This window comes from Thalassophryne amazonica, chromosome 2 (genome assembly GCF_902500255.1).
Source record: "Thalassophryne amazonica chromosome 2, fThaAma1.1, whole genome shotgun sequence".
Lineage (NCBI taxonomy): Eukaryota > Metazoa > Chordata > Actinopteri > Batrachoidiformes > Batrachoididae > Thalassophryne > Thalassophryne amazonica.
The window spans coordinates 142,913,749-142,928,562 of NC_047104.1; the positions used below are offsets into that span (position 1 = coordinate 142,913,749).

The 14,814-nt window shown below is 42.5% G+C and overlaps 2 protein-coding genes across 3 annotated transcripts in view; one reads left to right on the forward strand and one right to left on the reverse strand.

The window, feature by feature from the left end:
* The window catches only part of wdsub1 (WD repeat, sterile alpha motif and U-box domain containing 1), an 80,130-nt gene that overhangs the window by 58,091 nt on the left and 7,225 nt on the right, over positions 1 to 14,814 (forward strand). For both annotated transcript variants that reach the window (XM_034195449.1, XM_034195457.1), the window contains 6 exons: positions 1,002 to 1,108; positions 1,229 to 1,246; positions 2,101 to 2,280; positions 3,433 to 3,567; positions 4,244 to 4,405; positions 6,590 to 6,592. In XM_034195449.1, the coding sequence (XP_034051340.1) occupies positions 1,002 to 1,108; positions 1,229 to 1,246; positions 2,101 to 2,280; positions 3,433 to 3,567; positions 4,244 to 4,395 (592 nt within the window). In that variant the 3' untranslated portion in view covers positions 4,396 to 4,405; positions 6,590 to 6,592. The remainder of the gene's footprint in view (positions 1 to 1,001; positions 1,109 to 1,228; positions 1,247 to 2,100; positions 2,281 to 3,432; positions 3,568 to 4,243; positions 4,406 to 6,589; positions 6,593 to 14,814) is intronic.
* LOC117532145 (protein TANC1-like) overlaps positions 10,065 to 14,814 on the reverse strand; it is a 177,603-nt gene continuing 172,853 nt past the window's right edge. Inside the window, 2 exon segments of the mRNA XM_034195439.1 lie at positions 10,065 to 11,444; positions 11,597 to 11,697. Coding sequence (XP_034051330.1) covers positions 10,106 to 11,444; positions 11,597 to 11,697 — 1,440 coding nt within the window. The 3' untranslated portion in view covers positions 10,065 to 10,105.

Below are 14,814 nucleotides of genomic sequence, written 5' to 3' on the forward strand. Positions count from 1 at the left end.
ATGTTAACGTTAAACTGAGATCAGTTCAGCTTCATGTAAAGTGACGAGCAGATTGAATGTTTCAGAATCAAAGGGTAAGAGCTTCCTTTCAGCCTGTGATGTTCACTACATGTATAAAAGAAGAAGTGCGCTGTAGACGAGGCGCACGCACTGCAGCAAAGCACAATAGGCCTTAATGTGGTGAGGTGACGAATCAGAAAACACTGTCACCTCACACTAAACACTTATCTTTCAGCCACAGCTGAGCCACGACACTTACAGATATTTATACATTACGTCCATCCAGCCCGCTGCTGAAAAGCAGCAAGCTCACCGTCATTGTGCGGCTCATTTAAAACCACTTCTCAGATTCACACTGAAGTGGAAGTCGATGACGGGGAACGAGGAGAACTGACAAAAGACAACAAAAAATGAAAGTAAAATGCAGCACTTAACCAAATCCTGATGCACATCTGTCACTGACCCTGTAATCGCTTTTTAAATCAGGTAAGCAGCGTTTTGAGCTGCAGCTATTAGACGGTTTGTGACTGAACCCGTCTTCCTTCTCCGACTGAAGAGTTTAAGTTTAAATGTGCGATACAAACCTGATGCATCTCACAGATACGGGACGTTTGCCGTCACTGCTGCGTATTTAGATCTGGTGTGTGAACATTTTCACTGCAGCTCTTTGGTTTGCAGACACTCGGCGGCTGAGGCACCATGTTTGTAGTCGAGAAGATTTTTTTTTTCTCTTCAGTCATCAGTCGCTTTGAAGCAGCTTGTTTTAAGTTCTAAACCAAGCAGAATTACTGTCGTCTTTCATCGTGTTTTCAATCACTTGGTTATAGCAGATATTTTTAGTCGAGTATTTCTGTTTCTCTTTAAATCCCTTCACTCGTTTGTTCTTCAACCATCCTGACGCCGTACCCTATAAACCAAATGTGCTTTTTTTTTAAATCTCATTTTGCAGTGATGAGAAAAACCAGTTAGCTGTCACTGATGAGTTGTGTCTTGTACTGTAGGTACGTGACGGCGTGCTCCTTCTCTCCATCCTCACCACTAATTGCTACAGGATCTATGGATAAGACCGTAAACATCTGGAGGATAGAGGATGGATGTATTGGACATGGTGGGAAACCCAGACATGAATTAATCTCTAGATGATGATGAGTTGCAATTTTTTATTTTTTAATCTCATGACCTGTTTTTGTGTCCACTTCTTCTCATTCGTGGCTTCTCCATCTGACAGATGCGGAGCCGGCGCCTGGTTAGTCACCTTGTCTTTGTTTTCAAAAAACGCAGTTAGAAACAGGTTGTGCACGTACTCTAAAGCAGCAGTCAGCAACAACCCTGACCCTTCACCAGGTTTCACGGAAATCTGTTTGCATGGTTTTAAGTAATCCTGATTGACAAAATAACCAAACCAGTGAAAGCTTACTTCTACCTCCACGGTGGAAGTAAGAAAAATCTGTTTTTCACCCTGTTTGAGGCCGTATGTTTACATACCCACTGGCTTTAAAAAAAGAAAATAAATCAAATTCAGTTTTACCCCCAAGCCCTCGTGTTTAAGTCGGTTATCATTTCAACTTCATTTATATTATATATTTTAAAGCAATAATGATTATCCAAATCTGAAATATCAAATGAATAATTTGGATATTTCCACAATTCAGATTCCTTCCTGATGTTCATCAGGAGCGACTGTACAAGCTTTTGTATGAAAATATAAGAATTTTGGCATCAATCAGAATTTCAAGTGTTCAGGAAAGAACCCCCAAATTAACAAGAGATGAACGATGTTTGGTCTCAAAGGTCCAACAGACAGAAACGCAGCATCGTCCACCTTTGAGAGTGAGCGCGCTGGCTGCCATCTTAGAGTAACCCTTTAGTCCAACATCAGATCGGAATTTTCTACAGGGCTGTTGGGGGGGGGGGATTTGTGTTTGGAGTGTGTAAACGTACGGCCTCAGATGTATCAAAGGACTCTCCAAGATATACATCAGTCAGCAAGATCTCAAGATAGTTGTTGCACGAAGAGCATTTTGATTTTTTTTTTTTTTTGAAGCTTCTTCAGCTGGTCAAAGAAGAAGTCGTAGCTTTGAATTTATTTATTTCCCTCAGGAAGAGCCACGTCGGGCCAACCCAAGCTGCTGGTCAACGACTGGTCTGAAGAGGATGTGTTGGTGTGGTTGGTGGAGGAGGATCTGGGAGTGCTGGTGGACAATTTCAAAGCCAACAACATCGATGGGACGGAGCTGCTCAGCCTCACCAAGGAAACTCTGGCATCAGATCTCCAGATAGGTGAGACAGAAAACACCGGCAGTCTGTTCTCCGATGTTTAAAGGACTCTGTGTGCAACGTCAGTGTTAACTGAGCATTCTGGGTATTTTACAGGCCTCGTCTCTTGTTAGAATTTACAAGGATTTACTTGGATTAGGATTTTTTTTTTTCTTCCTGGATATGGAAGCAGGACATTAAATTAAAGTAGGGGTGAAGGAATAAGTAAATGTTGGGTTTTATTCTGCCAGATTACATATTAGACGGCAAAAGCATTAAGCTTTGGAACTTCAGCACTTTAATCTGGAGCATGTTGTCAGTCACACAATCCGTACTAAATATATTTAATCAGAATATCATCACAATTTCACATCCAAGTCTGTAAATTTAGATATTTCAGATTTTGGGTATATTTCAACACCCCCCTCCCCTCCCGACCCTACTTTTCCTTCAGTCACAGGGCTGCTGGAGGAGGATTGTTGTTGATGTCAATCCAGCAGCTGGGCCAGGATTCATCACTAGGTTGTCAGCAAATGTTTGTTGTATTGCCATGCCGTCATTACCGTCGCACAGTCGCTGTCAATCACTGCTGCGTCTACACCGTTTTAGCTTCAGTGCACTGACAGCATCTGTGTGCACGTCGGCTTCGAGAGCAGCGTCCAACCTCTCTGACACAACCGGCTTTGATAAGAACATTACTGAGAAATCAGCATCTTCTCTCACCGGGTAGGAGGAGGAACATCAGTAAGTTTCACTCCTTTCAGAGGAGTCCAGCTAATCAGATAAAAGAGCAGCGTTTTGTGTGTGTTTAGCTGGCAGTTCTTTTTGCTGGAAAACCAGATTTGCTCTGTAGAAATTCTTGATGTGAGCTGTAAGCGTTTGAGTGGCTCTGCCTACTTTGAATTGGACAGATATTCAGCTGACACGTCCTGCTCCCACCATGCTCACACTCACCCACGCTCACATTTGCCACCCAAGAGCGAAAAGTGCTAAACACAGGAATAAGAAATGCTCCCCATCCTGGTACTGATTTTATCACGTTTGCTCGTCGTGCTCGGATCAGCCCACTCTGTTCCTCTTGACACTCCAGCAGTTCCCATTTTAATGAGGTCACGCAAAACTCCATGTTCTTCTTTCGCCACCATCCCCGGTTTTGTTTTCTGTGTGCTCTTTCAGAGTCTGTAGGTCTGCGCAGCAAAGTCCTGAGGAAGGTGGAGAAGCTGAAGAGTGGATTAGCGTGTGAAGGGATTCCCGACGAGTTCCTGTGTCCCATCACAAGGGAGCTGATGAAGGAGCCGGTCATAGCTGCAGGTGAGCATCAGACCACACAAACGCGTGGAAAAAAAAATGCAACATAATGTGTGGAAATTAATCTGGGGAAGGGGACAAAGACACCTTAGCAACAGAATCTGTCAAGAATTAGACATATTGAGAAACAGACCCAAGACCCGAGGGAATCTGATGGGACCCAATTTGTAATCAATTCCATTTCCATCTATATATTAAAAGCCAAGTGGCCTCTGTGTGTATATGGCTTCGATCACAGAGAAACTGGGGAGAGCTCACATTTGCCATTGCATGTTTATGTATTTTGGGTCAAGGATGAACGCTGCAAAAACAAAAAGTTGATTCGACCAATATTTTTGGAGAAATTACAGATATTAGCTGACAGTAGTGAACAATGGATTTTGATAATTACATTCTGGACTCACACACCGTTCCAGATCATTATAGAAACTTTGCATAATTTACTACCACCCTTGAAAAATTTTGGCTACCTATTTTATAAACATGATCCATTCTAAAGCCCATGGATTCCCACAGGCAACACGCGAGTTTATTTTTATTTGTATAGCACTAAATCACAACAAAGCTGTCTCAAGGCACTTCACATGAGTAAGGTCTAACCTTACTAACCCCCGAGCAGGGAGGTTGGAAGGGTTTTTTTTTTTTTTTCTACTGAACTGAACTGATGTTTGTCCAACAGATGGCTATTCTTATGAGAAGGACGCCATTGAGAGCTGGATCAAGACCAAGAACCGCTCCAGCCCCATGACCAACCTGCCATTACTAACCACTCAGCTCACCCCCAACTACACACTGAAGATGGCTATTGGCCGCTTCAAGAGCAGCCAGTAGCATCCTAAAGGTCGAGCATGCCCAAGCATTTTGATGTAAATGAGACGGAAACCAGAACGCAGTGCTATGAGGTAAACCACAACAATCTAGCTACAGGTGTACTTTGTCGTGGTAGACTGGGAATGCCTGTTACAAGCCAACGTGTATTTTACAGTTAACATGAAGTGCAGGAGATTCAGAGCAACACGAGTGTCCCAGTGCACTGCTGTGTTCAGAGAATAAACAGTCACTGTTCATGACTTTGGGTTCTGATTCTGTCTGCACAGAGATTTTAGGAGTACATTTCATTTGTTCAATTTTCCGCTGGGTTGCATTTATATTTAAATTGGCCAGTATCTTCTCTCTTTTTTTTTTCTCCTTCCTCATATTGGATTTGAATCACTTGCATAAATGGTACAAGATCAGATTCATAATTACACTTGTTGAAAACAGATCATAAATAGGGCACGTACAGACATAAAGCGGCAAACCCTCCTGATAAAAACACAAGATCTGACATGGCACCTAAGTGGCTCTACTCTATTCTACTCTTCTTTTCTACTGATCTTTTTTTAAGATATTTAGATATACCTTAGTATAGACTAGTAGAGTTCTACTTTAGAATTGGAATATATTATAGAAGACTGAATTTTCATGTTTGTTTATACATATATACAGTTATATGCAAACGTTTTGGCACCCCTTATAATTTTCATGATTTTCCTTTATAAATCATTGGTTGTCTGGATCAGAAATTTCAGTTAAATATATCATATAGCAGATGAACACACTGACATTTGAGAAGTAAAATGAAGTTTCTAGTATTTACAGAAAGTGTGCAATAATTATTGAAACAAAATTAGACGGGTGCATAAATTTGGGCACTCTTGTAATTTTATTGATTTGAATACATTTAGCACTAATTATTGGAACACAAAATTGGTTTGGTAAGTTCATTGACCCTTGACCTCCTTACACAGGCGAATCCAGTCATGAGAAAGGGTATTTTAGGTGGCCATTTACAAATGATTCCCCTCTTTGCATCTCTTCTAATGAGTGGCAACATGGGAGCCTCTAAACCAGTGGTTTTCAAACTGTGAGGCACCCCCACCCCACCCCCCAGTTGGGTGCCAGAGTTCTTCACGGGGGTGCGAGGGATGGGTATCATGAACCGGTTCTGTTCGAGAATCGTTAAGAAAAAATAATTCGATCCACCGACAACAATAGCCTTTTTGCTTAACGAGTCCCTTATTGGTCCTTCAGAGCGGCCGTTGTTTCTGAGGGTGTTTTATTGTGAAAATGATCCATTTCTCTTCTGTAACAGCTCCGCTTTGAAGCTTGAAACAATGAAGCCCACTGTTTCGTGGGTTCATTGCTTTGTGCTTTTCAGAAGTGACAAGTCCGCTTCTTAACCCCTCTCAAAGCCATTTAAAAATGTCAATCGTGAGTCGCTTTTGTGTGGATTAAAGTTACTAACTGGGAATCTTGTCGTCTTGCAGGTAAGAAATGAGAATAGTCCTCCGTTCCGTTCACACAGCTCTAAACACTGCGCCAGAATCTGGTCAGAATTAATACCTTCAAAGTGAATCATCGTTTAAATCAAATTACAGTGGTCCCTCGCTATAACGCGGTTCACCTTTCGCGGCCTCGCAGTTTCGTGGATTTTTTTTTTGTGCAATTTTGCATGCTGCTTTTTTTTTTTTTTTTACAGTGCATTGTGTTCTGCGTCCTTATCAGGTGGGCCGGTCGCAGCACCGGTCGGCATCACCGTGATTGCTCTCACTGCCTCCAATGCGCTTACTGAATCTGTGGGCTCGATAAGCGCCGCAGCGGGCCACTCACACTGCCCCCGTCTGCTGTGCGGAGCTGCGGACAACTCTGGCAATAGGTCCAGAGACTACGCTCGCTGTTTTGATGCGGAGCACTCCGGCAGCCCGCAAGGAAAGACTTTTGAAAAATCCGCAGCGCCGCTGCATGGTCTCGGTAACCGCAGCCACAGAGCTCCATGGCCATGACTTGGATTCTTTGCGGGTCCCGCATCCGTACCCTCAGAGGCAGTGAGCGAAGGCATTGTGAAAAAGAGGGTGTTTACACAGAAGAGAAAAGTGTATAAAGTGTGTAATGAGGGGTTTTACAGCCTTAAAACATCTATAATAATTGTAAAAAAATAATGTTGACTACTTCGCAGATTTCGCCCATTGCAGGTTATTTTTAGAACGTAACTTCCGCGATAAACGAGGGACCACCTCTTTTCAAGCGTTGAAACACAGACAACAGACTAAAATGTTTTGGGGTTTTTTCCCTCCCAAAATGAGACATCCTGAACTTTTTATGAATGAGATTAATGTTGATGTGCAGCACAGCCGGCTGTAAGAGCTCAGCTCAGAGGTATGGAGTTAGATTTGTGCCATTAATGTGTGAAAGTAAATGCTTTTGACAAAAACTACATATTTTGATTATTTCTATTTATGTCCAGAGATCAAGGATACAATGACCAATTTCATATTTATTTGCTTTAAGACTCAGTAAAATGTTTTTGACATAGAAAACCTGTAAAGCCCAGTTTTAGTACACAGAAAATTCACAGGAGGTATTGATAAGGGAATCGATAAGGAATTGGATCAATAAGCGGAATCGATAGATAAAATCTTATCAATACCCATCCCTTATTATTTATGTTAAAATGTGTTTGTTATGCCAGATACATTTAAAACTACACAGATGTTTGTTTAAAAAAACTGTTTAAAATATGACAAAAGAAAAATAGAATAGAAAGTTCTTTAAAAATACATGTTTAAAATGTTTACAAAGGCTGTAAAATGTGTAAATACATAGACGGTTCCTTAAAAACACACAAATAATTTTAAAATGTATTTAAGATGTGTACAAGAGTAAAAAGAAACACAGATATTGAAATCTTGTGTCAGTGGGGGAGGGGGGTGCAGCTATTCATTTATTCTCTGAGGGGGCTCACTCTCCCTTTGAAAACATCATGGTTTAGGGGAAGATACAAAGAACTATCTCAGAGATTTCAGCTGTTAGTTTCCACTGTGAGGAACAGTGAAGAAACAGAAGACCACAGGCACAGTACTAGTTAAGGCCCAAAGTGGCAGGCCAAGAAAAATCTCGGATAAGCTGAAGTGAAGGATGGTGAGAACAGTCATAGTCAACTCACAGACCTGCTCCAAAGACCTACAACATGATCTTGCTGCAGATAGTGTCTCTGTGCAACGTTCAACTATACAGCGCACTTTGCACAAGGAGATGCTGTATGATGCTGTAATGCAGAGGAAGCCTTTTCTGCGTACACACCACAAACATTGTCGCTTGAGGTATGCTAAAGCACATTTGGACAAGCCAGCTTCATTTTGGAATAAGGTGCTGTGGAGTGATGAAACTAAAATTGAGTTATTTGGACATAACAAGGGGCGGTATGCATGGCTAAAAAAGAACACAGTATTTCAAGAAAAACACTTGCTACCTACAGTCAAATTTGGAGGTGGTTTCATCATGCTGTGCGGCTGTGTGCCCAGTGCAGGAACTGGGAATCTTTTTGAAGTTGAGGGTCACATGTATTCCAGTCAATATCAGCAGATTCTTGATAATAATGTTCAAGAATCGGTGACAAAGTTGAAGTTGCGATGGGGCTGTCCATGCTCGGAAACTAACAAACCTGAGATGTTTTGTAAAGAAGAATGGTCCAAAATACCTTCAACGAGAATCCAGACTCTCATTGGAAAGCTATAGGAAGTGTTTTAGAGGCTGTTATTTCTGCAAAAGAAGGATCTACTAAATATTTATGTATTTTTTTCTGTCGGGGGCCCAAATTTATGCACCTTCCTAATTTTGTTTAAAGAATTATTGCACACTTTCTGTAAATTCTATAAACTTCATTTTACTTCTCAAATATCACTGTTTGTTTGCTATGTGATAATATTTAACTGAAATTGCTGATCCAAACAACCAATGATTTACAAAGGAAAATCATGGAAATCATCAGGGGTGCCCAAACTTTTACACACACACACAACTATATATGTGTGTACACACACACACATATATATATATATATATGATTATATGAATAACACAAACTTTTATTTCACTCAAGGTTATTGGTTGGGTGACGCCGTTTATTGTCAAACAAGTGTGTTTCTTTTTAAATCATAATGACAACAGAAACTACCCAAATGACCCTGATCAAAGGTTTACATACACTGGTTCTTAATACTGTGTATTGCTCCCTTTAATATCAGTGACAGCTTGGAGTCTTTTGTGGTAGTTGTGGACGAGGCTCTTTATTTCCTCTGTTGGTAAATCTGCCCATTCCTCTTGGCAAAAAGCCTCCAATTGCTGTAAATTCTTTCATGAACTGCATGTTTGAGATCTCCCAGAGTAGCTCAATGATATTGAGGTCAGGAGACTGAGATGGCCACTCCAGAACCTCCACTTTATTCTGCTGTATCCAATGACAGGTCAACTTATCTTTTGCTTTGGATTGTTGTGATGTTGGAATGTCCAAGTATGTGCAAATTTACATACGTGATGAGTGCAAATTTTCCTGTTTTTGAGAACTGTCTACTCCATGCAGATTCACCATAGAGTGTCATACTGTTTGTACTTCTTCATAACTGATGTAAATAAAGTCCAAGACATATTCAATGGCAGCTTTATCATCAGAGAGCCTCGTCCACAAACTACCACAAAGCTGTCATTGATGTTAAAGGGGGCAACACACAGTATTAAGAATGTATGTCATTATGATTTGAAAAGAGTAAACACAGTTGTTTGACAATAAATGGCTTCACCCAACCACTAACAATGAGTGAAATTTTTTTGTGTGTGTGTTATCATTCATATTCTCTGAAAAGTTAGTATTTGAATCTAAATTTTGGTGACATTTCCTTATTACACCGTGAAAAAAGTAGATGGAGAAAAGTTGTAGTACTGCCATAAATATTTTTATTATACCACAATAATAATGTGGTAATATTCTGTAACAATATTATTACTGAAAAAGTTGTAAGACAGCTGTTATAGTTTTTTCCTTTACTGTTACTTCTGTAAATGCTCTGTGTTCAAATAAACCCATAAACACATCATGTGAATGTGCTCTACTATGCAAAAATAAACATAATGTGAATAGTGAAGCCAATATGTCAATATTTGTGGTTCCAACGATGTCATGTTGCCTTTTAAATGCACCTCTAGTACACAATTTATGTTGAAGCCTGGAATGCTGAAAGAGGAACACTTTCAGGGAAATATATCATCTTCAATATAGTATACACAGTACAAATATAAATGTTTTTTAAAAGACACGACACTAGAAATGGTCATATTCTTCATCTAATAACATGAGGTTTTATATATTCGTGCACAAAGCTTTCTCTGACATATATATATATATATATATATATATATTTTTTTTTTTTTTCTATAATAAACCAAAGTTTGAGACACTCTAATACTTACTGTTTGGAACTCTGTAATTAAGGTATGTGTGGTTTTCTTGAATACACTTGTGTAGCTGTAGACATGTAAGCAAAAGCAGAGCAGCCTGAGTGGAACACTGGTTCTCCGTTTAAATGCAGCACAGCAGCATATTTCTACAAAACAGGCTCAGGGTGAGACGCTGCCCGTCGACTAGCCTCCTGTTCTTCCTAAAGCGGAGTGGGTTTTTTGTTGTTGTTCTTTTAACAGCTTGTTTCTGTGCTTTGATAAACTATATTCAGACATTGGACTCTATGAATGAGCGTTTTGGTTTCATGGGAGCCATGTGAAGGGCCGGGTTGTCTCTCGTCAAGCTGGCCTGTCGGTTCCTCCCATCGGGGAAGCGTTGCTGGGAGGATGTGGTGGCTCTGGCGTCCCGCTGGTGGAGTCGGTCTCCAAACTCCCTGCCGTGCTGCTGACTGTTGGCCTGACTTACAGAAAGCTGCTCCTGGAACGAAGCGTGTTTGAACTCGCTGTTTAAACCTTGTAATTCCATCATGGACATATTGAAACTCTCTGCCCCTCCACCTCCCTGCCCCTGTCGACCCACACTACCGGTCTGCTGGCCCTGGACTCGCACCACTTTGTCCGTGACGCCCATGAAAGGGCGGGGCTTAAGATCTGGTTTTCCTTTGAAGCTTCCACTGTTTTTAATGGGACACGGGACATCTGGAACTTGTCTGCCGCTGTCTGAGAGGTTCCCACTGGAGGCCTGACTGGAGCTAGAGCCCCGTGAGCCTGCTGTTCCTCCACCGCCCTCCCTCCTGACCTCCATACCGGACGCCAGAGCCAGACTATCCAGAGCCACAGAATGTGTGGAGAGTCTGTCAGAGCCCCTGGAGAAGCTGGCGGAGCGAGGATGGTAAAGCGGGATTGGACCGGGTGGTGAAGCGTTGCTGGGGGACATGGGGTGAAAGTGGTCGGTGGGACTGTGTGCAGACTGTTCACTGGTTGGTACGGAGCCAATGTCAACACCGAGCACGGGTGCAGGCCTCAGGGAGGTGGAAATGTGTCTACCTGGCAGTGGGCTGGAGGAGCCGCACAGAGACTGAGGCCTGCCCCCGTCTCTGCTCACTGACTGGAGCGAGTGGCAGTGGTGGTGAGTTCTGCTGCCCTGGTTTTGGGTCTGCCTGGTGACTGCAGGAACAGGCTCGGGCATGTCCACAAACAGCTGGTTCTGTACATAGTCCTTCCGAGGAAAACATGGCCCCTGATCTGCCAAACCAAAGGCGACACCTCCAGGGGGAGTCTTGTTGGGCGCGTATGGATTTAGAGGCCAAACGTCTGGGCTTTTGCCACACTGGAGTCTCGCCTTCTCCTCGTCAGCATCTTCCTTCTCTTCCTCCTTCTCTGCATCAGCAGGGGTTGGCCTCTCTAGACTTGCCTGTGAATAGGGGTCCATCTCCTCCTCTGGAGGTGGACGGTGGTGTGTGTGAGGGTCCCTGGTGCTGGTGTTTGATATCTTCTGGTGATGTTTGCATTCCTCCTCCACCCTTCCCAGCAGACGGCGGATTTCGCGGTTGGACGGGCAGAGTCGTGCCGCTTCATGGAGATCTGCCAGTGCTGCTGCAAACTGCCTGTTAACAACGGGGGGGAGAAACAAACAAAAACTTTCAAGTCACGTTCATGTACCATCACGACATCCCAGTGCTGTGATTGACTTTTTAGAAATTATGCTGTTTTTTTCTACATGGTTTGAAGTTCTCCACATCACGGATCAGTGTCGTACCTGCTGCTCCTCTTGGCTCGAGCTCTGGCATAATACGCTTCATAAGATCTGGGTTTCAATTCCAAAGCTTTTGTTGCAAATTCTTCTGCAATCCCAAAGTCCTGTATTTTCAGTCAAAAAAGCACATTTAATTTTAAAGCCATTAGAGAGAACTCTGAAACAAGACAACACCCAGTGAAGGAGTTAGTCACACACAGAAAGAGATCAAAGACTGACAACCATAAGGGCCCCTTCACATATAGTGCGAATAAGTACAACTCAGAGCGACTCACAGCAAAACAGATCGTATGAGCGAACTACGAAAACATTGCGCCGACGGCAGGCGTGCACAATCCCGGTGCGACGGTTCGTGCATGCGACTGTGTCTTTCGAGCAGGAACACAGTGTGAGCAGCTGCACCACATCACGCCGCTGATGTGGAGAACAATAAAATAAAAACCAGCTGCATAATTAGTGAATATCACTGGGTTGATATAAATAATAATAAATGTCACTCACGGGGTTAGAACCCATAAACTCTGATTACTGGACGTTGTAACTTCATATCCTTCCAAACACGGAACGTGTTCTCAAACTGGGGCATCCAGAAGCGGAGATCTTTACAGCCGCTGCTGTGAGTGGACACTCCCCCCTCCCCAGCACCCAGACCACACAGCGTTATTTGGTCATTCATTTTCGTTATTTGTTATGTAGTTGCGTATATAGGTGTTATATAACTGTCCTGGCGGTGTTTTCTGTGTTTGTAATGTGTGCACTGAGCCATCATCCAGCTGTCAGTGTGCTGTGATCAGCTGACAGGCCCCTCCTCCTGCTGTGTGCAGTCAGACCTCACTGTCTGGCCCCCACATGATCAGATCTGTACATACAAAGGGGGGAGCACACGCACACACGTGCGAGACACATGCACCACGTGTGTGGTTTTTGCAACTCCAGTTGTGGGGCACTGTGACAAATTTAACATCCAGCTCGACAGTGATTGTCTGCTGACTGTTTTTGTGATGATAATGTGACTGGCCACACATTTTCTAAGTGCCAAACAAATGGTGTTAGATGTTTGTGTGTGTCAGCTGAAATTTGGCCGACACCTGCTGCGAAAGGGTTCAATGGGCTCTCACAGCGCACACACTGTCTTTCAGACGCTGGTGTGCGCAAATAGTTGTAGCAACAGCTGTACGAGTCGTTAGAGGCAGCTACAATTTTACACGTTTTGTAAACAATTCCTGCTTCATGCACAATTCAACCACATGCGCACTATGCGTGATGGGGCCCTAAGGAAGGGGGACTCTATAGCCATGCCTGCATCATATACAGTGGGGTAAAAAAGTATTTAGTCAGCCCCTGATTGTACAAGTTCTCCTACTTTGGAAAATGAGAGGTCTGTCATAGGTACACTTCAACTATGAGACAAAATGAGAAAAAAAAAATCCAGGAAATCACTTTCAATTTGTAAATTATGGTGGAAAATAAGTATTTGGTCAATAACAAAAGTTCAACTCAATACATTGTAACATAATCTTTATTGGCAATGACAGAGGTCAGACGTTTCCTGTAAGTCTTCACAGGGTTTGCACACACTGTAGCTGGTATTTTGGCCCATTCCTCCATGCAGATCTCCTCTAGAGCAGTGATGTTTTGGGGCTGTCACTGGGCAACACTGACTTTCAACTCCCTCAACAAATTTTCTATGGGTTGAGGTCTGGAGTCTGGCTTGGCCACTCCAGGACCTTGAAATGCTTTTTACGGAGCCACTTCTTCATTGCCCGAGTGGTGTGTTTGGGATCATTGTCATGCTGGAAGACCCAGCCACGTTGCATCTTCAATGCTCTCACTGATGGAAGGAGGTTTTGGCTTAAAATCTCATGATACATGGCCACGTTCATTCTTCCCTTAACACGGATCAGTCGTCCTGTGCCCTTTGCAGAAAAACAGCCCCAAAGTATGATGTTTCCACCCCCAGGCTTCACAGTAGGTATGATGTTCTTGGAATGCAATTCAGCATTCTTCTTCCTCCAAACACGACAAGTTGAGTTTTTACTAAAAAGTTCTATTTTGGTTTCATCTGACCACATGATATTCTCCCAATTCTCTTCTGGATCATCCATATGCTCTCTGGCAAACTTCAGATGGGCCTGGACATATACTGGCTTAAGCAGGGGGACACGCCTGGCACTGCAGGATTTGAGTCCCTCTCTGTGTGTAGCCTTTGTTACTTTGGTCCCAGCTCTCTGCAGGTCATTCATCAGTCAGGTCCCTCCATGTAGTTCTGGGATTTTTGCTCACCATTCTCATGATCATTTTGACCCCACAGGATGAGATCTTGCGTGGAGCCCCAGATCGAGGGAGATTATCAATGGTCTTGTATGTCTTCCATTTTCTTACAATTGCTCCCATAGTTGATTTATTCACACCACCCTGCTTGACTATTGTTGATTCGCTCTTCCCAGCCTGGTGCACATCTACAATTTTCTTCCTGGTGTCCGACAGCTCTTTGGTCTTGGCCATGGTTGAGTTTGAAGTCTGACTGTTTGAGGCTGTGGACACATGTCTTTTATACAGATAACGAGTTCCAAGAGATGCCATTAATACAGGTAACAGGTGGAGGACAGAAGAGCTTCTTAAAGAAGAGGTTACAGGTCTGTGAGAGCCAGAAATCTTGCTTGTTTGTGGGTGACCAAATACTTATTTTCCACCATAATTTACAAATAAATTCTTTAAAAATCCTACAATGTGATTTCCTGGATTTTTTTTCTCATTTTGTTTCTCAGTTGAAGTGTACCTATGTTGAAAATTACAGACCTCTCTCATCTTTCTAAGTATGAGAACTTGCACAATCAGGGACCAACTAAATACTTTTTGGCCCCACTGTATCAACTGGCCATTCATGTCTGCACCCCAGACATTATACAGTGGCTTGCAAAAGTATTCAGCCCCTTGGTATTTCATGCATTTTAAATTATTTTTGGCATTTCAAATGCAAAATATAGCTCAGGCTTCTCAGTATGAAAGTTTCTAAAATTATCTTCCTTGGACTCAAACTCAATCTGTACAATTTGATATAAATTAATTAAAACTATAAAAGTCAAGATGATGGGTTGCATAAGTAACCAGCCCCTTTGGTATTATATATATATATATAAAATCTTAAAACAATAAAGTTGCTGAACATTCCTTTCAAATCCTCTTTATTCTGTTTTACACAAAGGTGTGTAAATGGTCAA